Here is a 22358-nt window from a genome sequence, read left to right on the forward strand (position 1 = left end):
TCATCTTGTGGTCTCTTTCTTAAAACAAATGGAGCAACTGGAATCTCAGTTTGTTTTCCAGTCTTGGGATGATTCTCGTGGCCCTTACCCAAATGTTTCAGTTTTTCAACATTCTTTTTGAGTTCAGGATTCGTACCACATTGTGTACCACAGTGTGAGACAGAGATATAGCACAGCCCCACGTTTTGTTTACTCATTCATGGATTGTACTGAGATGAACTTCAAGAACAGAAACGAAAGAATTTTCTGTGTTCTTCAGCTTTTCTCCCCGTTTCTGACAGTCTGCCCATAGCCAGAATTTAAGGACTATCTGCTTCTTCATCACTTCTCCGTCTGGAGTTCCATCTCCTTTAGCAATGTGTGGGAAGTTGATCAAGTACACTCAGTGAGAAAGTGGAATTGCAAAAACAAGTCCTTCTTTGTTGTCCCATTGCCAGTTTCAGCTTGTACTCTGTTAAGGTGTGCAAGCTCTTAGGCAACACCTGTATTGTGCCTGTATTGATCATGTCTGTGTACTTTTGGTTTTAAAGTACATAAACTGTCCTGGAGCAGAAGCTGGGAGTCTGAGCTGAGGTTTTTTCATCCTGCAGCTGTGGAGCCATAACTCCTGAACTCTTTCGCACAGTGGAGCAAATTCTATGGAATTGGTGGAGGGATGGCTTTCTGTAACCAACAGCTTTGTGGTTAGCTCATGTCCCTGGGCAGGGGTAGCTCAGCTCTCTCCCAGCACCTCTTAACCTGTCTCCTGCTCCTTTATGGGGAACTTAATGCTGAAAATTTGGGTACTTGTATTGGAGCCTTCACTGAAGAAGGCTTGAAAACCAGATCACAGATAGAAATATATTTTTAATTCAACTCATGGTTTTAGAACTCTCTAATTGTATGTTTTCTGGAGTCACTGGCAAAACAGCTCTAAAGTGTTGCTGTGCTGTGAGCCAGCGCGCCACTGACTGATGTGGTCAGGGACTGTTCCGAGGAATTACATCTTCAGTTCAGAGTTCTTAGTGAATTTTGTACTTGAAGCCAGGTAATGTTTTATCTGATTAGAAATAATTTACATGTAACTTCAGTTAATTTGTTTGTTTAGACAAATGAAAAATTGTCTCCTATGTGAAGGTACATTAAACTATTTGGTTCCTCTTCTAGAAAACTGAACTGAGAATTCATGGCTTTGCATAAGGACTTCTAGGAGAAGATGGCCCTGGAAAGCAAAGGAATTCTGAATTCTCATAGAATCTCAGAATCTGGGATGATATTCCTTATGTTACAGTAATAATTTGTACTACCTTTGAGCTAAACATTTAAGGACTAATATTATTGAAACTTGAATGATTCACAGCTCCTAGGTTGCAAATAAATTTAATAATTCCATCCTCAAAACCATACGAACATTAATTATTTTGGAATGTGCTTGTGGATGGGCCTTCAGTAATTGCTGGCCTTGCTGATGTCAGCTGAGGAAGAGAATAACATCTCTGTAAAAGAATAAGTTAAAAATATGTAAAACTATCACTTTAACATAGAAATGATTTTACAATCCCATCTTCCCTGCCTGTTTTTCCACAGGGTAACATAATACCAGGTGAAAGCTCTAATAAAGTATGAATTCAATACGTTGCAAGCTGTTGGAAATATACAATATAGCTCTGAGGAATCTACTGGTTATTTTTTGCTGCTAAACAAGTGTGGGGCAAATTTCCACGTAAATTGGTCATAAATGAAGTTGAATCCTTTACTTATCCTGTAAAATTGTAAAGGCAATTTGGGAATTTGTATATGTTCTGAAAGTTAGAGCCATTAATAACAGGCAACTGTCAAATACAAGTCTGGAAACTGTGTGGTACAAGGGATCCATGTAAAGAGGAGGCTGCACCTTATCTTTTTAACTTTGATAATTGTACTCTTGTTGACAACAGCTTATTTTAACTGAAATACATAGTTTAGGCACAAGGTGCTTTAAAATGAGATGAAAACTAGCTCTGTAAGTCTATCTCTAAGCTTTTAAAAAACTCAGTGCACTCTAAGTTTTCTGTTGTCAGGTTGTGTTAAACTGAAGTAAGATTTAATCCATTGTGAACTTTTCTCAAGTCACATCTTGAAAAATACCAATTCTGGTATTTCTCTCTTATCCTTCTACTCTGCTTTCAAAACAAAACTTTTCAGCTAATTTTGGTGCTGATATTCCCCCCCTCCCCGAGTATTTATTAACCAATATAAAGATAAGAGTTACAGTTCTGTCAAGTTTGCTTGACTAAAGCATGCTTTACACTTGATTTTAAAATAAATTAATATATAAGTTGCCTAAATCTCTGGAAAAGGCAAATGCACTAAAATTAGATTTGACAGAGAACTTAATAATTGCTATAAAGAATTATACCACAACATAATCCATGGTTAAGCTCTGAATCTTCAGAAACTTCATGATTATTGATGAACTTTCATTCTCCACCTGGACTACATATTACAAATAATTTTTAAGGAAAGTTTTTTTGTCCTTCCTGAAAATCTTTTATAGTTTGGAAAACATTTTTCATACAAGCTATACTGTATAAAAATGTAATCAGAGAATTTAATGTTTGTTTTACCAGAGAAATTTTAATCTTTTTAGTTACACGCAGGGTTTTTTTAGTTACATTTCCCCTCTTCTGATTTTCTTACTGTAAAGCTGCATTAAAAATTAAATAAAATGGTTGTAATCTCTTTGAAGACTGCTGTAACAATTAGATGGTTTTGTGTGCCAGAGATGAGTTTTTGGCATGAGATACCCTGAAAACTCAGGTTTGAACAAAGCTTATCCTGGAAGGGAAGTGCTGCTGTGACCTGAAGCCCTTGTGCCCAAGCTTAAAGTTTCTAGAGTGATTGACTTTTTACCACAAAAGATATAAATCATACAGGAAGGATAGTCTAGCTTGAAGGTCATGTGAAAAATAACCCCCCTGTCCTGTCTTCTGCCAGGACAAAGCACCCTGGAGAGCCTCCCTGGCTCAGAGCCATGTTACACATAGATATCAAGCTCTTAGAGATGGGACAAACATTCCCAAAGGTACTTAATCCTTAACTTCCCACTGAAATAAATGTGGGCTTGTACTATCCTTGTTATTTATTCATGTTTCAATAAATCAATCCCTTAATATTTTGTATTTTATCTTGAACTTTCTTAATGTTTACTAAATGGTGTACGTTGGATGCTGGGACTGTACAGAAGAGCCTGCTGGCTGTGTCATGAAGAATCGGTCTCAACCTTAAAAGTTGTAATACAAAACAACATCACTTTTATAACAATTTACTTGTAACTCAGAACTGGGCCTCAGCCTCTAGGGTTATCTCAAACTCACTGAGACTGGAACAGATTCCTAGTTAACTGGTAAGGAAAACTTGTGTGGGTTTTTTTTTTTTTTTTTAAATCACCTCTCCAGGTATAAAGAGACAGCTTTACTGTGGAGGAAGTGGCACAAGCAGATCTCTGGAGCTCAGAACTGGTATATATTGTTCAAGCCTGTGCTCTCCTCAGGAGGGCTGGCAGTCAAAGCAGTTCTGCACAGCACTGAAACAGCTTCGCCCAGCTCAAAATTGCACTTCTGAAGCAAATGTCAAGCTGGTTTCCTGCAGTGAGTCAAGCTTCATTTAAAAAGCAGAGGTTAGCTCTGTATAAAACCAGATTGGAGACATTCCACCCACTAAATGTTGATAATAGAACCAAAACAGAGCCAGATGTGTGTGCATGGTGCAGCTGTTCCATGCTCAGGGCCTTGTTTCTTCTCCTCCTCTGCTCCTGTGGCAGCACAGCAAGTGCTGAGGAGATGACCATCTTTTTTTTTGAATCATTCTAGTCACCACAGAGGAGGAGGAGGGTCCCAGAAGGCATTACAGGCCAGCTTAGGACTTTGCTCTCCTGCCATTAAGTACACAAATATAGCCTCTACTAAAGACTGCAGACAGAGGTTAGCAAGTTATGAACTGAAGGCCGTACACACCTGTACTAGAAAGTATTTGTTATTTCCCTACACAAAATCACTCCTTGCTGAGGTAGTAGGAATGGAGTTTCCTTGTGTGAAATCCACTTCCCACATTCCCAGCAGGGTCAAAAGTATACCAGTTTAAAGAACAACAATATTTTATTTAATACAACATTTTTTTTAATATATTTACACAAAACGTGCAAAGTAAATTTTTTTGAGAGGAAAAGAATGCATTTCATTGCAAGAGTAACCATAGGTAAACCAGATCATGCTGAAATTGGAATCTCCTAACTCAATAACACAGGGCATTCAGCATCTTGGCCCCCGAACATTGCACTGTACAGGGGAGCCCCACAGCAAGTAAGGGGTAGGAGTAACTGTCCAAGACTGCTATTTCTGTATAACAAAGTGTGACACTGATCTCTGCAGTAGTTCTTAGATGGACAAGCCTGTGCTAATGGCAGGTAAACTGTCTCCCAAGATAAACTGGAAGCTACAGTTTATGTGTAGGTCATGCACATCAAGTTTAGGCCTTCAGGAAGCACCATGTAACAGCTGGAGTACTTGCAAAGTGATATGTTCCACAGCTTCTAAGGATCAGAAACTTTTGCCAGCTTACTTAATTATTTGTAAATAATTACTAATGAGAATGAACCTTTAATCTCTTCCAGCTACCACATTATAGCTTTTTGCACTTTTACCTGTAGTATTTCAAGTGATGCAACAAGTGGGGCAAAACTAAGAGTTAAGAGTTGACAAGGAATTCCATGTTGAACAACAAAGCTAAAAAACCACCAACCACCAACAAAACCACACCACAAACCCCAACAATCAACATGTTACACTCAACTCCATGTTTGCTATGACCAAGATAAATGCAAGATACTGAAGAGAATGGGGTATTGCACATCTTCAGTGCTGATGGTGCAGAATTTAAGCTTTGGACACCACTGTAGTGGTAACTTTATACTAAATATTTGGATTTGTCTGTTGGTCTGTTTACTGTTCTTACAGAATCTATGTTTTTTGTATTGCATTAATCAACAGGTAGAAAACTTAACAATTTTCTTTTAGAATAAGGTTTTTACAGAAGCTTACTTGACCTTTGTGACTGATTCAGAACTGTTTCAAGGGGTTAGAGGTTTTCTTTAAAAGACCATACCACTGCAACAAGTTTTTCCACCTTGATGGGAACATGTTATACTGCAAAATGGGAACAGGTGTAACCATTTGTAAAGCACTGAAGATAAAGAGCTGGTGTGGTGTTCAGTTTATATTATTTACTCAACATGTAATCATAGTCCATTCTTGTAAGACTCACTTTCTTAAATCAGATTACTAGAAATGGAAGAATAAATTTATAAATAAAACACCAGTGATTGCATAACCTAAGGTATCCCTCCTACCCCAGTTTATATAGCAAAAGGAGTGAGACTCACTGCATGTTTTACAACATGTTCGAATTATCATACCTAGAGCTGGGATTGGTCATTTTGAGCTCTTAACAATCGCTTCTCTTTAGGTTTTTCTAGGAAACTTCCATTTTCTTCACCTTTCCCATTCCTTTCCCAGCAACCTGAGGGGACAGCAGGAAGCCTAGCAGACACTGTTTGCTCAGAATTGCATCAATAAATCCTGTCTTCCAGGAAGCAGGGTAATGAAAGGACAACTTGCTACTGCTACAAAAGGGGTCAGTGCATGAAACTACTTTTGCCACTTGGCAAAAATCAGTAGTAAAATGCTCAGCTGGCACATGGCCCTTGGCTAGCATCATTATTTAGCGCCAGTGATCTTTATCTAACAAGTACAAACCTGAAAAATTAAAATCTTCATTCAGTTAGCAGAGAAAGATACCTATGCAACAAAAATACTGAAGATTATTTAAACAGCATTATCTAAAAATAAACCTCTGAAACCTAGCAGATACAAGTTTTGTGTTGCATTTAAAGATAGGGATAAGTATACTTTAATCTAATTCAGATTTATAATACTGAATATACACTTCTATCTTCCGTTCTAGTAAAAATCTAAGCTCTCGTTGTGAGTTTGCAGAACAATCTGTGAGTTTGCAGTACATAAGAGTCTTCAGTATATAGCAGCTTCAGTATGAATACTGCTTCACTTGTTAAAAACCAAAATCACCTGTTAGCTGACATCTGACACCAGTGAGCACACACACACACTGGGCGTTTTCTAGGTAAAACTAGTAACTGCTAAAATGTATGTTGAGTCCAGCTTCGTACAGCCCAAGTGGTTACAATGCAACAATTTGAGCAGAGAATTTATTTAACAGAGTTAAAGGAATGCTTCCAACCCAGCCTGTCATCACAGCAAACTGCCAATAGATACAGTTAGTATGCATTTTTGTCCTTTCCATATTATGTTTAGCTGGGAAATAACATCACACCTCCTAACTAGAATTACTCATTGCTATGCAAAAGCCCCATCATTGTCAAGAGTTACCAGCTCCAAGACATTCAATGTTCTGGCTTCTTAGTAAGGTGCAGTGAGCCCACAAAAGGCACTTGATACCAGTTACATACAATAGTTTCACTTCAGAATAAAGGAGACTATAATAAAAAGACTGGTCATGTAAAACACACTAAATTTGGCAAGGAAACTTAGTTAAGACCAAGCTAGTGTTACCAGATAACCTGTAAGTGTGCAAAACCATGGAGAATGTTCACTTATCTTGATGCTACAAGCTAAATCCAGACACAGTCAGGTGCTGAGCATTATTCCTTGCTTCAAAGTAAGAGGTATCAGTTTCATCATCCGGCTGAGGTATAAACGGCATGGTTTGATTCTGCAGATTATCCCAGTCCACACTGTGAAAGAGGGGGTGATGTTTCAGCTCTGGAACAGAAGTTCACATAAGCATTATAAACTTCCTCATGGCCAACCCCCATAGGCACTTTGTTCCCTTATGCATAACTGTCACTAGATTTGCTTTATATTCCTTTTTAGAAATTCATACAAGTGCAAATTGCAATTGGGCTTTGATTACCCCCAACTTCAGTGGCATCAAACTGTTGTCCTGCCAACTAGCTGCCTTCCCCTATCCAGGGAACCTGTTCCACACAGAGCAGATCAGAGATGTCCCAGAGACATTTCTCATGCTGGGGCACCAGACAATTTCTAAGCATCACTTCAAAGTCTGTTTATAATTTTACCAAAGTTCTGTGCTGAGTAGACATGTGGGAGTCACTCCCACCCGTCACCACTCCAGGTCCTCTTTCTTTTGCTATCTCATGGATTTCATTACCTCCTCTGCTTTGCACAGTCCCCTTTGGCCAAACACCAGACACAGAAGTCTAAATGCCCTTATGGTGAAGTTACCACAGACCACCAGACTTCACTTTCTCAGCCCAAAGATGGGATAACTAACCAAGCTGCCAGACTTTCTGACTCAAGGAGAACTCCCCTGCCCTGTCCCTTCTGACCACAAGGTGACCTTCTGGCACGCAGGTTCTGATATGAATTCTGCATAACATGGAAATACCAGTCCCTTATCAAAATGACTTCGCTACTTTGATTAAATCCAATAAAACACCTTTTAATCTAACTGGGATACAAAGCCATGTTTTTATCACCTGCACCACAAAAATCAAAAGCAAATAGCAGAAATAGGACAGGTGAAAAAAATTTAAAAAAAAAAAAATCACATTTGAACGAGGTGGCAGTTTGACCAAGACACTCATTACAAATGTTACATCTAAGCACATACCACAGGCTTTTAGCTGATAGACAGTAAGACATTAACATTTATTATTTCTGCATTTCCTGAACAAATACAACAACATAACATTAAAAGTTTATTTTAGACAAAAGGCAGAGTGAGTCTTTTATCTCCTTCTAATGGCTTCAGCAGCCACACAAGCAGCAGGGCATTGCACAGATCCACTATCTCAGAACTGTACGTAGTTCTGCTCTTAAAGTTCTCATGCACCAGAAGCTGCCTTTGGCCAAGAAGTTAAAACCAAACTTCTTTGTCTCTTCCCAAGATATTCATGTGTACCACAGCTGGCACTCAACTTCTGCTCACAAGACTGAAGAGAGGAGCAAAAACCAAACCAACACCAGATATCAGTGTTGTCTACCAAAACCTGCTTTAAAGCTGCTTATCTGGAGAGATTGAACTCATAGAAGCATAGCAGTAGGACATGACATAACTGGGGTTTCTCAGCAAGTAAGCCTTCATGCTATAGCAATAAAAAGGGAGAGCATGTGTTTTGGGGAGGGGAGAGAAGATGACAGCAATGGAAACTTAGGTACAATGGGAAAAACTTAATGGCTGTCCTGAAAACTACTCAGCCAACTTCACGTCAGTGGCCTATAAACTGGACAAAGAGATCAAATCCAGTTATAAGGCTTGACAAAGAATGAATTTCCAAGAATTTCAGATTGGAAGAAACCATTATGTGACTTAGTTTAAATTTCTTTCCTTGACAGGCAATTGGATTTCACTCCAAAATCCAGGAATAAAGGCAATAACTTGTGTTTGACTATAACACCTTCAAACTGCCTTTTGGGAGACATTAAAGCCACAGAATTTTCTGCTGACATCATGACCTTCATTTACACTCATGTGCCTCCTCTAATTTGATCTGGCCTGGTTTTAGCTTCTAGCATTTTAATCTCTTTATGAGTAAGAATTTCCATAGTCATTTCCTTCTCTAGTGATTTCTTGCACGGTTCTCTCATAAGATTTCTTCATCTATTTCCAAAACATCTCACTCTAAGCTTCCTTCATGTTATCAGGTTTTTTTATATAACATAGTCACTGTTAACAACGATAAACATTCAAGTACTTCTAAAAGGGGAAAAAGAAAAATATATGTAGACTTTGTATAGTATATATTGTCCAACTTCTCTATGCATTCAAAGACGGGCTGATTCCTAAGTAAAAACTTCTTTGAATTAACTGTTGTAGGAGGATCCTCTCCCAAACTGGAGCCAAAACAAGCTTTTAATCAAGGTTCCCAAAATCATTTAAGTTAAGAACTCCAAGTTAGAGTTAGATAAGAGAGAACTTTGGTACGTCAGATGTCAAACACTAAACATGCACTAAACCTAATTAGGCATTGAAGTTTATTAGTCTAAGTTTCAGGAGGAGGACATCACCACTTTGCAATTTGCAATTAGTTGCAAAGAACACAATTTTAATACTAACCTTTCAGTCCAGCTCTTTTAGTAGTGTCAATTGTTAGAAGAATATCTATTGCATTTTGGGCATTATCAGACAGCTTTTCTTCACCCTCAGGCCAGGGAATATCTACAGACAAAGATGCAGATGAGTTGGTAACTCAAACTATAAAACAAATATTGGAAAAACATAGTTACCCTGATTACTGAAACAGATTACCTCTTTTCAAAATATTTTGGAAAACCTGTGCTGGTGTTTCATCATTAAAAGGTGGAATTCCAGTTAGAAACTCAAACAGACAAACTCCGAGGGCCCACCAGTCTACAGCAGAACCTGATAAGAGAAACCCAGCTCATTACACTTACACAAATAGTATTTGCAAAGACTTGAAGATTAGCCATGGCAGATTGAAGAGTGTTTAAATTCTACAAATTTCTTGAAAATGAAGGAAAAGACAAAATAAGTTGTATTTAATATTCATGCAGATTAAAAATACATTAAAGGTTTTTTTAAAGCCACTCTGCTTCTTAATTCATTATAGATAACACTGGGTTTACTGATAAAAGCTAGGGGACTCTTATTAACAATCTAATTATGAACTCCTGTCAGAATCCAGGAGCTGACTTCTCCAAGAGATTGTTTTGTGACAAGAAACAGCTGCCTAATGACTGCTCTAGACCTGGCTCCATGTTGTAGCCTGTATCTTCCTCTCAGTTCTTTGAGAAGATTCCAAGAATTCAAACTATTGAACATAAATTTTTATTTTCCTAAATTTATGTGAATATCTTGAAGACAACTTACAGAGATGAGGCAGCACACAAGATGCTGGAATTGCTTTTCATTGAATTGAATTGCTTAGGGTAATGTGTAGTTCCTAGCTATCTCTTTTTTGTTATGAAATAGTTTTGGTTTTCCACATTGCAGGGAGGTTTTTTTTGTCAATCCCATTTTAATAATCCACACAACCACAACCCGGCAAAGCAATCCCAGGCACCGCTGCATGCATTCTAAGCCTTCTGCATCTTTGAGCCATGCCCGCTCCACTGTATAAAGAACAGATGCCAGAATAGATGCTGTAAAACATCAGCTTTGAAAGGCAGTAAGTCTAATTGCTCTTGGATTTTTTTGCATATAAAAAAACATTAAGACACCTCTAAGTTCAGAAAACAAATGTTTTGAGCCATTTCACGAGGACTACTGTTAAGTTTCGAGATGCTGAAAAGCAAAATGTTTAACTAGTAATCTAATGCACTTTTTGCAACTTGTAACAGCAGTAAGAGTGGCCCACCAAGCCAAGCACATCGCAGCAGTGAGATCACACTCACACTTGTTAGACTACTTGGATGTTCAGTTAAAACACTCCCAGCTCCAGTCAAAGTCTAATAAGATCACAACTCTGAACAGTGTAGTAACACAGGTTTCAGCAGGGATTTTTTTCTACATGAAGTTTAACTAAGATTAGATTTACTACCACCATATCCCTGCTAAACGTGATGCAAGGAACAGCATGAAGTTATGTCAGGGGAGGTTTAGATGGGATATTAGGAAAAAGTTTTTCACCCAGAGGGTGGTTGGGCACTGGAAGAGTCTCCCCAGGGAAGTGGTCACAGCACCAAGTTCAAGACAGAGTTCAAGAAGTGTTTGGACAACGCTTTCAGGCACAAGGTGTGATTCTTGGGGTGTCCTGTGCAGGACCAGGAGTTGGACTTGGTGATCCTTTTGGGTCCTTTCCAACTCAGGATATTCTACGATTTGAAGCAAGAAGTAGAAATATGAGGTCTTGAGCATCTGAGCCTTCTTCACCCATAGATAAAGTAAATCAGACTGACTACATAACCTAAAAGAACAAGGAAAAGTGTCTCTGTCTTGCCTCCACAATTTCTTTAAGAATGCTGACTTTCCTTCTGAAGTATACGCTTACATGTATGATTTCTGATAGCTTAGTCACACTGACACTGATGTTTCCTGAATCTGTGTGGGAGCATCACACATTTTTATGTGGAGTGCATATTGGACATATCTTTCTATATAAGAACATTGTTCACCCAAACAATGTTCTTGGAAATTGTGATCTAATTATACTTTGACTGTTCAGTTATGCTGAACACTTCATTCCTGCACAGAATATAGAAAACTCACCAGAGATCACAGTCCCTGCATATGAAAAGACAACGAAGTAAGAATATTATAATTGTTACAAAAAAAAAAATCTAACAAATATAAACATCAAATATCATGTATGATTCTCTGAAAGCATTGGAATGCAGGTTTTTTCTCAAGGTAGTAACTCCACAATACAGGAAGATGGCAATGTTAAATCTAAGTTAGAAACAGAAATAAAATAATTCTGTAACATTATTAATTTAGGATTAAAACTACATTTACAAGCAACTCAACAACACAGGAAGTGTTTAGTGAGGGAAAATTTGAAGTTCCAAAGCCAGAAAACCGTAGCTTCACAGAAGGTAATGGGTAATGGCAAAAGCTAAGCACTAACTATTTTTGAAAAATTCACTATGTTATTACTTGAAGGGTTTTCAGTTCTAGAGACACTCAGGAATGTAAATATGTCACCTTTCAAGTACTGACAAATGGCTGGTTTCTCTTACCATGAGGCTTTGTCAAAAGCAGCTCCGGTGCCAGGTAGTCTGGGGTCCCTAGGATGCGTTCACCTTCTACTGGGGCAGCTCCTCTTCTGACACTCTTCGGAGTCCGATATGGTGTGCCAGCATCCCCCTGACGAGGTGTCTTAAAAGATGCAACAAAGATTTCAGATGCCAAACAAAACCAGCTGAGAAACTCCCATCTCCAGGTTTAGTAATGGATATAGTAGTTGTTACTCAAGTTTAAGTCAAGAACATGTCACAAAATATTCCCTGAAAAGTACATGTAAAATGTGCTTCCATTGCTTTAAATCTTTGAAGCATAAAGTTAAAATGCCTATTCTTCAAGAAACTTATCCCTAAGTTCTTCCTCCAGTGTAAGTCCACAGCAGCTATTACTCTTTATATCAATTTTTGTAATAGGCTTGTAACTGGCACTTGACAGTATACATTACACCATCACTTTTACCAAGACAAAAAAAAGGAAAATAGTGGGCAGAGTGGCAGCTACTAGCAGCTGAACAGCATTTACAAACTGTCTTGGGAGGGGTGCAGGATTGAAAAAGAAAAAAAAAAATAATCAAAGACTTCCCATTACATCAGAAAACCTGTAACTGCTCAAAGGAAATACCACACTGTACTAAAAGTAGAATGAGATAAAAATAACACAGGCTTTTTTTATCAGTTCACTGTAACAGCAATGGATTTCTCAAAGAGGTCAACAGTCAACGCATTTTGAGCCACAGGCAAACCAATGAATAGTTATTACTAAACTCTTACAGAAATTATAAATTTGGCCATGTAAGTGCAGTAAGAGAAAGTCTGTCAAAGTGACTTTTGTTGACAGGCTATCTCAAACTACTTGAGTTTTCCCTAAATTTACAACTGAAATAATTTCAGGTTGCTAATGTTATAACGCATGCACGAAGTTTCCACATGTCTCCTTACCTACCTGATAGGTCTGATATGGCCTTCCTTTCTGTGACGGAGTGATAGCCGTTGGGTAAGAGCCACTACAAGCAGGTGAAAGATCCATTATATCTAAAGAAGCCATGCTACACGGCTCAGATACATTGGACATATTAATTGGACTATTATAACTTCGAAAAACAACAGCACTTTTTTTTAAGAGACTCAGTGCTTCCATCATCTTTTCTGAAGGAGGAGATACTGTGTTAAGGTAAGCTCCTTCCCTTTGTTTCTGGTCATTATCCTTCTCATGATGTAACAGCTTGCAGTCCTGGACTGTATGTGCTTCCTCTCCACTTCGTGAGGCATCTTGGGACTTTGGTGATGTTATCAGCGCACCTTCAGGTTTTGGCTCCTCAAAGGAGAGGTCTTTAACACTTTTGTCCAAATCTAAAAGCTGCTTTTCTAAATGGCTTTCTGTAACAGACACGTCGGTAAATACATCAGAATCTGCACTGAGGATTCCTAAAGGTTTTTCATCGTCAGTGTCTAAAAAACTTGAGTTCATGTACTCCTTTTCATCATCCTTTCTGTAGTCTGCATCCAGATCACACATAAGATTCTTGGCTATAGTTGGAGTAAGCGATCTTTCTGTTTGCTGGTTGCTAATAGAACACTTAACTTCCTCCTCACTTTTACAGGTGTCACGTGGGCATCCATCATTACAGAGCACTAAGGACTGAATTTCTGTTGTCAAACCTGTCCTATTGTTTGCTGAAAATTCTGAGATATGACAGCCACGCTTATATTCTGCATTGCTTTTTTTAACATAGTTAAGTTCCTGACAAGGACTGGTATCAACTAATTCAAAGCCTCTTTTAACACCTGGCTTTTCAAAAATTTCTTCCTCTTTGAAAGGCTCATTCTGCCTTGAAGATGACTGTTGTGGATTGGAAGTTTCTGCTGTTTCATCAGTTATCTTTCTTTTATTTACACAGACGTTTTCTTCCCAAGTCTTTTCAGAAATACTCCCATAACCACACCGGGTGTGAAAGGCACAGTAAGAAAATGTATCTGTTATATTCGAATGTTCACTTCCCAACTTCTGCCTACAGCCAGAATCATTTCTGACAATGGGAGAAACAGCAGACTCAAGTTCTTTTTTCTTTAAAACTTCAATACTTTTGCTATTTGTTAACTCAACATTCGAAGGGAGAGCTGACCCACTGTTATTTGTTTTGCACGTTGCAGAACTAGGTTCATCTTCACTGTGCTGCAAATGAGCATATTAAGCTTTAAGAATCAAGAAAAATAGGATTACAGCACTATAGAAATATGTCTTTGAAATTCTTGATTTTCACTTCCATAACAAAATGTAGATTTGCAAGCATTACTTATTCTAACCACTACTAGTGACAAACATGACATAACATTTAAAAATAAAAAAGTTAAAACCAAATTAAGGATAACTTGATAATTGGACTTTTCTTAAGAACATAAAATAAGCTTGCTAGAATATAGTAGTAAATGCAGTATTTTTAAATGCCTAAGGATGAAAAAAATACAGCAATTGAAGTTGTATTTGTCATTTTACGTTAAGAAGTTAAGCTACAGACGTTTTCAGTTTCCAAGAAAGCCCAAAGCAAAGAACTCCATCATACTGCCCTGTGGCATATTACACTTCAGAGATGACAAAAGGAAAATCTGATATCACTAATATTTTGATAACACAATAATAAAACCAAGGCCTTGAGAAACAGACAGATAAAGAATTATATATTGTTTTAAATCTAAGTTTTTCTGTATGATCTAAATAAGAATTATGGCAAAAGACTACCTAGCAAAGCAGCATTTTCTTTTCTGTATTTGTACAGAATTTCATTAACAGTTTAAAATAGGAGAAAGTATTTCGTATCAGCTACAATTACTGCTGTTAGGTTAGTTGATACAAAACTCTTCAGTAATAAAAAACTTTAAACTCTTTTGTTTTAACAGCTAGTAGAAGTTTGAAGTGTATTTTTTTGTTATTTTCCCAAGTTCTGTGTTTTAAAGAAGTGATTTTGTCTGTATGCTGAGCAAATAAAGCTCTAGGGATAAGATCAACTTCCAAATGAGCCACTGCTCCCAGCATCACCCACCCGTGCAGGGCACAAACCAGTGATGGCCAGTAGAAGCTTTCCCTTTCACTGCTTTGCAGCAGGCTCTAACATCTGCTTTTCCTATTATGTTACACAGGACTAATATTTGTTTGAAGAAAAAATTGTATCACTTTGATCCAAAATCCTACTCAACAGGAATTACAACCCCTGCTCCTTTCTCTATGCTCGAAATAAGTGTTAGTAAGTAGAGGAGATTTGCATACACAAGTACAAACTAACTTTAATTTTTAGTGGGAAGATGAAACAGTCCTGACCTCTACATCTTTCTCCTGCCTGGGGCTGCTGCAGCATTCTGATTCCACACTGGACAGGTGTGTGTGTGACTCACTACTAACACTGCAAGGACCAAACCTCTTTCTTGACTGAAGCAGAGTAGGAGTCAAACTTCTTGCTGGCATCACAGGTGTTAATTGAGAATTATCAAGATCTTGAAGGAAAAAAAAATTCAAATGTTGATAAAATTTGATACAAATTGACCGGCTTCACACTATGTCAAGCTTTCACATCCAAGGAAGTTATGGAAAGCTTTCCATGACAACATAATTTCTCTTGTCATCTTTCCCACATAGTCAATTTACACCTTTTTTTGAATTAGGGACTTGCCAAGAACGTAAAAGCAATATTATCAGCATAGTCATCTTCTTTCTCATTTCAGGTTATAAATGAGAAAGCAGCAAGAAAAGACAATTTAAAGGAAAGCACTCATTGCTATATTAAATAATTTTCAATGAAAGTATGTCAAGAACTGACACTTTCTGTGGTGGTATTGAATTCAGTGGTTGTGATTTGAAAAAAAAACCACAAAAAACCATCAGAAGATGGCATAAGTAGTGTAGGTGAAAACATGTCAGAAGAAAAGCACTGGAGGAATGGTAGACACTGATAGTAACACACCTTTTATGAAGTGGGTCCAAACTACTAACATAAAATTAAAAGACTACAACCTTAGAGCCAGAGTATTCCCTCAGCACAAGGCTTGGTATACTCACATGTTTTGAATAATTTAGTTGAAAGAGGGGTATTTTCCTTCTGGACCATAGGTAAGGGAGAAACCACTCCATGCAAACTGTCAGATGATTGACTTGAATTGTGCGCTGGCATTTTCATTCCAACAGGAGAATACTAACAAGCAGGAAGAAACATAGTTAAAAATAAATGGAGTCTGAACAAACACTCAATCCAGAGCTGAGAATGTAACTTCACACAGTCATTATGATGTTTGCATTGGAGCTTGGCCATGCCCATTTACCAGACCTTGAAGCACAACTGATAGTCAGCAACTCAAAATACAGACCAATGTAATCACTTCAGAACTTTAAAGTACTAGAAATGTATAATAAGTCATTCTACCACCTGGCAGAAGAGATGCAAAAATAGCCTTATCATGCCGATTATTAAATTTAAGATAGTAAGTAAATTAAAAGAATTAAGTACTTCAAAGACAGTGACAATTACTTACAAAGCCCAGAGAACTGATAAGAGACAACAATTGTCCTGGAGTACGCGAATAGTCCTGCTTTGGCTTTGCCATTGATGGTGTAGTAAGGATATCTATCATATTTATCTCTACAGACAAAAAACAACCCCAAACAGGTCAGGTTTTCATTTTGCTATTAAAAACCAGCAAAGTTGCAGACATTTCCTTAAGTTTTATCAAGAGGAAAAGAAAAAAAGTCATATGTACAACAAATATACAAAAGAAGACACCAAACCCAACTGAAGATGTACCTATGCATTCTTACTCAACACAAGCTGTTTCTTCCTGTACATCCATCATAAAGTTATAGTTTATACATAGAGAAATTGTAAAAGTCCAAATTATTTTCCAATTGACTATGCTAGAAGTGTTACATTTTCTAACTTGATACCAGCTTTGGTTTTTAGGCATCAGTTCCAGCCTACACCCCACAGATTAAGATGGTAAATTTGATTCAAAACCTGCCATCTCTCCAAAAGACATCTCAAAAAAGCTACACAAGAATTTTTCATAGGTGAAAATTCAACTTTAGAACCTTTTTTTTTTGCTCACTAGCAGTAAGTAGGCTTATGGATTCCATATCATGTTCAATTAGACACAATAATCTCTGCCATCAGAACATCACTTAAAGCAGTACATTATAGAAAATACATCATACTTAGGATTTTCCTTCATATTCTTAAAACAATGAATGAGAAACACCATAGACAACTCCAAATTTTGGCATTCCTTTAAATATTTAAAAAGGATGTACCCACCAGCAACTGTCTCAAAAAAAACAGAGCTGGTGCTGTGCAGCGTAAGTTTGGACAATCTGGCCAAGGGGTTGGAGTTACAAACTAGTTCAGAAACCAGCTATTCACATTAAAGACCTGAAGTCTATCACCTGTGCCAGGCAGTCATTTGACTATTCAACTATATTTACTGCTACTTGAAAGGAGCATGTCAAAGCACTGATTTAATCTTCTGTTATGGACCCCTGTCCCTCACACTAATGTCTGCAATGCCTCAGCTAATTTATTGGAAATTCATATATACAAGGACTGAGAAACACAAACTGAAGGACAAAAGCAGTCAGAGAAACACCAAGAAAAAGCCAGTTATTCATTTACCCACTGATTTCTCTCTGTGAACTGCAGAAAACTTTGAAATCCATACCCCTCAAGAGAAATGGCTCTAGATTATATTTCATACAAACTTGTTGCAAAGAATAAATTATTTATCTTCTGAAGTGCAATGTATAGAGCAGACCCTTTACTAGCACGTAGCTTATTGGTACTTGCCTGCTAGAAGTGAGATATTTGTGCAAAATTTGCACTTATTATTGAAAGCTGCCCTCTACAGGGATGCAAACATTCAAGAATACAGAAATGTGACCCAAAAATACATTCTAATCAACCAAAAGTATACAGACAACTCTTACCTCTGTTCAGAGTAACTCTGGAAAGCCCAAAGTCTGTCAACTTTATATGGCCCTGATTAGAAATGAGCATGTTGTCTGGCTTCAGATCCCTGAAAACATGAATATAGTTGAAGTCAGCAAAAAGACCACTGAGCAACATTAAGAAAGTCAAGTGACCAGAAACACTCAATACAAAACATTGGTTATAGCTGTTCCTCAATAACATCTCTTACCCAGCAGAAGATTCCAATTAGAGGAATACGCCAAAACAACTAAACATATCTAGCACTAAACACGGTATGAACATCTCAGGCTTTGTAAAACCTCTATGCATGTCACCAAGAGCTGCACATTTGTGTTTCAGCAGGTTTAACAAATGTTTTTCCTGAGTACCCCTATCGTAACTTACTAATGTGGAGCTCCTACAAGTGACAAGCAAACCTCTAGTGACAGTTTTCAGGTGTGTTCTCCATACCACTGCTGAATGCAAAAAGAACTCTCACTACAGGGGGAGCGTTTGAGTAGTCAGCGTCCCTTTGTTACATGTTTGCAGTACCCAGAGGTTTCCTGAACTAACACAGCTGCTGATACACCTCTGGACTGGCAGGGGAGAGCAGTGTGTATTTGTCTGCTCAGCACATACAGACAGATTTTATTTTAGGAGTTGTTTCATGACATTGCTGCAGCACACACATGCAAATGAGGCAGCTGTGGTAGCTGTTACAATACAGTGGGGATTGGTTATGTGATAGAGCGAAGAAATTAAAACCACAAACTACCAAATACTTATTTGTAAGGGGAAAAAACAATTTTACCTGTGGATTATCCCATGCCTGTGAAGATAGTCAAGGGCCAATGCTGCTTCAGAAATATACTTAACAGCCATTTCTTCATCAAAATATCCATAAATATGGAGAAGAGATTTGACATCTCCACCGATAAGGTACTCCATCACCTGCCATTCAACCATTTTAAATTTAAAATTTAAAATATATTTCAAATTTGCAAGTATCGAAATACAAGATAGCTTTCACCCATACAAAAATATTATTTTAAGGAGCAGAAGCTGATAGAAGCTGGCTTGTGCAAACTTGATTACCCACACAATACTTTTCACTTGGATGAAATAATTAAGGCTTCAAATGACAGAACATGAAACATTTTCTTTTAATAGATCATTTGCTTATTTTACTTGCCTAGGCTACTCTCAGAAGTTAATTTAAAAGCTGACTACAGTAGTTATTTGAGAGTTGACTACAGAAAGAGTTCTATATTATAGAAAATGAAATGCAGAGCACTCCTGTGAAACTCAAGGCCTGAAGCCAAAGACCACTGACAACCTGTTCTATACAAATCAAAGTATCTCAATATTTGATTTTGCAAGTATTTATACACAATACTAAATACAGACCTGAGCCTTGCAAAATAAGTACAAATTGCCAGAAATGTATACAGTGATAGCTACTGTGCATTTAAGACAGTGTCTAAAAAGAACACACACATCCAAAAAACATTATGCAGAGACATTATTATGGCCCAGGTCATATTCAAGATAAAAGACAGCAGGGCTTCAAAAACTCACTCTTTGAAGATAAGAATGCATTTATGGGGTTTTGGTTGGGAAATCTCACCAGTCCTTAGATTCCAATATACAATACTCTACCATATATTTATATATATACATACACACAGTCACAGACATGACTAGCATTTCCTTCACAAGTCCTTCACCCTGAAGCCCTCTACTGCATGAAGCAGTTCAGAGATTCCAGAAAAAGAAGCCTTTGTTTACACTCCAAATGCATTGTAGGAGGAGTGCATAGCAACCTCCCCTCAGAATATCATCAAACTGTTGGCTGGGTGTGCTTACAGCAATCGAGACAAATTATGCCAGACCCTTTGCAGACAGCCTGAATCCATAGGACCTTACGTGGAGGTCATCATACACAAGTCCTACTGTGCTCCACAGTGCTCCATGTAGACTGGTACTCGGTTTTGCCACTCAGTCATCCTCTTGTCATGTAGGCCAACTACCATAATGAATTTTGAGCACAGGTAACACATAAAACAGATTTCCTTTAAGTGAGCCATGGAGAGTCTTTCAGTCATTTGGATTCTGCTTGAACAGAACGGTTTCTTGTTTTCCCTAAGATTTCTACATATTTCTAAGACATACTAGCTATTAGAAAAGCTTCTCCTGTAAAAAAGGGGAATGTGGGTGAAAAGGTATCAGGGGAAGAAAAATATTTTACTTGTTGAACCATTCTGAGAAAGAAGAAAGTAAAAGTGACTAAGGAATACCCACTTGTTACCATAAAAATATGTTTCTAGATATCACTACAGTTCACACTCCATTTTCAAGACAATCATAAAAGACCACAGAAATTTTTTTACTCACTAAGTAGATGTTATTAGCTGACTGAAGTGAGTAGTATAAGTGCACAATGAAAGGACTTTTACTGAGAGCCAGTGCATCCCTCTCTGCCTGGACCTGGTGAACCATGTTTTTGTTGATCATGTCTGCTTTTTTCATCACCTGAAAAACAAAACAAAATCAAGTAGACAAACATTCTTTTATTTGCTCAACCTGCAGTTCTTCAGCAAATTAATTTATCTATATACTTAAAACTTGCATATATGAAACAGACCTGTGACTTCATATACGGAGAGAATTTTAAACAACAGGTTATTAGACAACCATTTCCACTGCTCTCCTAACTCAGTCCTGAATGGAAATGACACTACCAAGATTTACTGCAATTGCATACACTGGAAAATAAGTGTTTAGGCTGCATGTGAAATTAGGCTGCACTGAATTAACCCTCTTATCCACAGCACACAACTCAGAACCATGAAACTGTTCAACACTTAGATCGGCACTTGCTGACCAAGTCTTTCTTCAGAAGCTGAGATATAAGACCAGAAACTGAAAACAGAGTGCAGCAGTAAGCCATCCCATCTTGGTATCCTCAAATGCAAGACTGCAACTATTCCAGCCTCTAATTCCTAAACTTTGCAGAGAAAGCAAGAAAATCGTAAATTTTAAATTAAAAAAAAATTTAAGTCACACAAAAAAATATTTGTTTCTTTGGGAAGAAGTCTTGAAGGTATGCAACTTATCACAAAGAAATAACAAGCTTAATTGTGATTTAGGCTCCAATTCCTGCTTTGAATTACTCCACTCTATGATAAGTTCAGCCAATATTAACCCTGAACAAAAGATGCACAATAGCACAGCTGACAAGTATTTAGGCAAGCATGGCATATACATTAGAAGTTTGTCCATGCACACCATCTTTTTCATAGATATATATGGTGATAATAAAGCAAGTTTAATTTATCCATTCTCTATGCAACATAACTGTAAAAACTTGAGTCTGCTCAAATTTGATACTTTCTATGTAAATGTTGACCTTAGGTGTAAAAATATTTAGCATATATTAAATTCAGTAGTTTGAATAAAGCTTTTAGGTCACAATACTTTCAATAAAGTAGAGTATGATACTAAAGTAACACAACTGAACCACTCTGTATGCAGCACCTAAACCACAGAAAATTATTTTCCATAGCTATCATCACTATTATCAAAGATGATAACAAAAAAATTCCAAGACATCCACAGAATGCATGAAATTACACTTTTAATAACTATTGGCCTTAATAAACATTTAGCACATGTTAAATGTTGTAGTTGTGAACTAGTCATAGACCTCACTGCAGTAATGATAAAGAATTTACACAAATGCGTTGATCTCAAAATGCTTATAACGAAATAGTGTAAACAGACACATACAGCTCTAAAGAGCAACATCTATTTTGCACGACTAGCTTTACGTTTCCTCTTCTTTGTGTACTACGCAGCTTGTCATAATTCTTTTACTCACAAAGTCAGGCTCGCACAAATCACTGGTAAAGTTTTTACTGCTGACAAACTTAGATCTTAGCCCTTTGTGTATAAACGTAGAAAACACGACAGGGTTTTTGTTTGTTTGTTTTTTTAATGCGTACTCGGCAACAGTGTTTTTCATGATTTGTTCCCGTCACGCATCTCAGAGGCGGTGCTCTCACCCTCGGGCAGCTGCGGCTGAGGGCGCTCGGTTGCGGCAGCTGTTCACAAGGGAGAAGCAAAGCGCTTGGCGGGGCTTTTCGCGCAGTTCCTTCGACTCTTAAGGTACCTCTAAAAGTAGCTGTCATTACCAGAGCCCCCCTGACCGAAGCCCCGGGGCCGCGATGAGGGCTGAGTACAGCCCTGCGGACGGCGCGAACCCAGGCACCGGGCAGTGCCCGAGAGCAGCTTCCCGAGAGCCGGGGGGGCTCCCACGGCGTCTGCTCCTCCCGAGAGGCGGGAGGCCCGTGCTGAGGGCCCGGAGCCTTCCTGCCCCACCGGGACGCCCCTTTCCACACGGGGTTACTCGTGAGCGGAGCCAGCAACGCCGCGACCCCTCACCTTCACGGCATAGAGCCGGCCCGCCTTGCGGCCCAGGTACACCTTCCCGAAGGCGCCGCGGCTGATGGGCTTCACGATGGTGAACTCCTCGATGGATGGGGGCCGGGGGACCTCGACGCGCCTCGGGCCGGCGGCTGTGGTGGCGGCGTCGCCCCCCGGCTCCTCAGGCCGCTCCGTCCCCATAGCGCACCCCGGCCCCAAGCCCGCCGCGATTCAAAGCGGCCCCGCCCCGCCCCGCCCGCGCCGTCACCAACGG

At 38.4% G+C, this 22358-nt stretch overlaps 2 protein-coding genes across 9 annotated transcripts in view; one reads left to right on the forward strand and one right to left on the reverse strand.

Annotated features, from left to right (window-relative positions):
* The window catches only part of ACBD5 (acyl-CoA binding domain containing 5), a 137880-nt gene that overhangs the window by 32632 nt on the left and 82890 nt on the right, over positions 1-22358 (forward strand). For 2 of the 4 annotated variants that reach the window (XM_064636229.1, XM_064636236.1), the window contains one exon: positions 1147-3140. The exons of the other annotated variants lie outside the window; for them this stretch is intronic. In XM_064636229.1, the coding sequence (XP_064492299.1) occupies positions 1147-1159 (13 nt within the window). In that variant the 3' untranslated portion in view covers positions 1160-3140. Of the gene's footprint in view, positions 1-1146; positions 3141-22358 lie in introns of those variants that run through there. 4 annotated transcript variants of the gene reach the window in all.
* Positions 4097-22317, reverse strand: MASTL (microtubule associated serine/threonine kinase like). Of its 5 annotated transcripts, none has more exons than XM_064636161.1 (13): positions 22103-22316; positions 20054-20191; positions 18471-18610; positions 17677-17765; positions 16236-16342; positions 15766-15898; positions 15037-15203; positions 12661-13890; positions 11715-11853; positions 11245-11259; positions 9325-9438; positions 9133-9234; positions 4097-6815 (listed from the first exon to the last, which is right to left on the reverse strand). In XM_064636161.1, the coding sequence occupies exons 1-13, from the start codon at positions 22283-22285 to the stop codon at positions 6658-6660; spliced, it is 2715 nt and encodes a 904-aa protein (XP_064492231.1). In that variant the 5' UTR covers positions 22286-22316; the 3' UTR covers positions 4097-6657. The 5 variants fall into 5 exon arrangements, with proteins under 5 accessions (XP_064492231.1, XP_064492222.1, XP_064492239.1 ...); XM_064636152.1 differs by having other exon boundaries at positions 15031-15203; XM_064636169.1 differs by lacking the exon at positions 11245-11259 and having other exon boundaries at positions 15031-15203; positions 22103-22315.

Source organism: Pseudopipra pipra, chromosome 1 (assembly GCF_036250125.1).
Source record: "Pseudopipra pipra isolate bDixPip1 chromosome 1, bDixPip1.hap1, whole genome shotgun sequence".
Taxonomy (NCBI): Eukaryota; Metazoa; Chordata; class Aves; order Passeriformes; family Pipridae; genus Pseudopipra; species Pseudopipra pipra.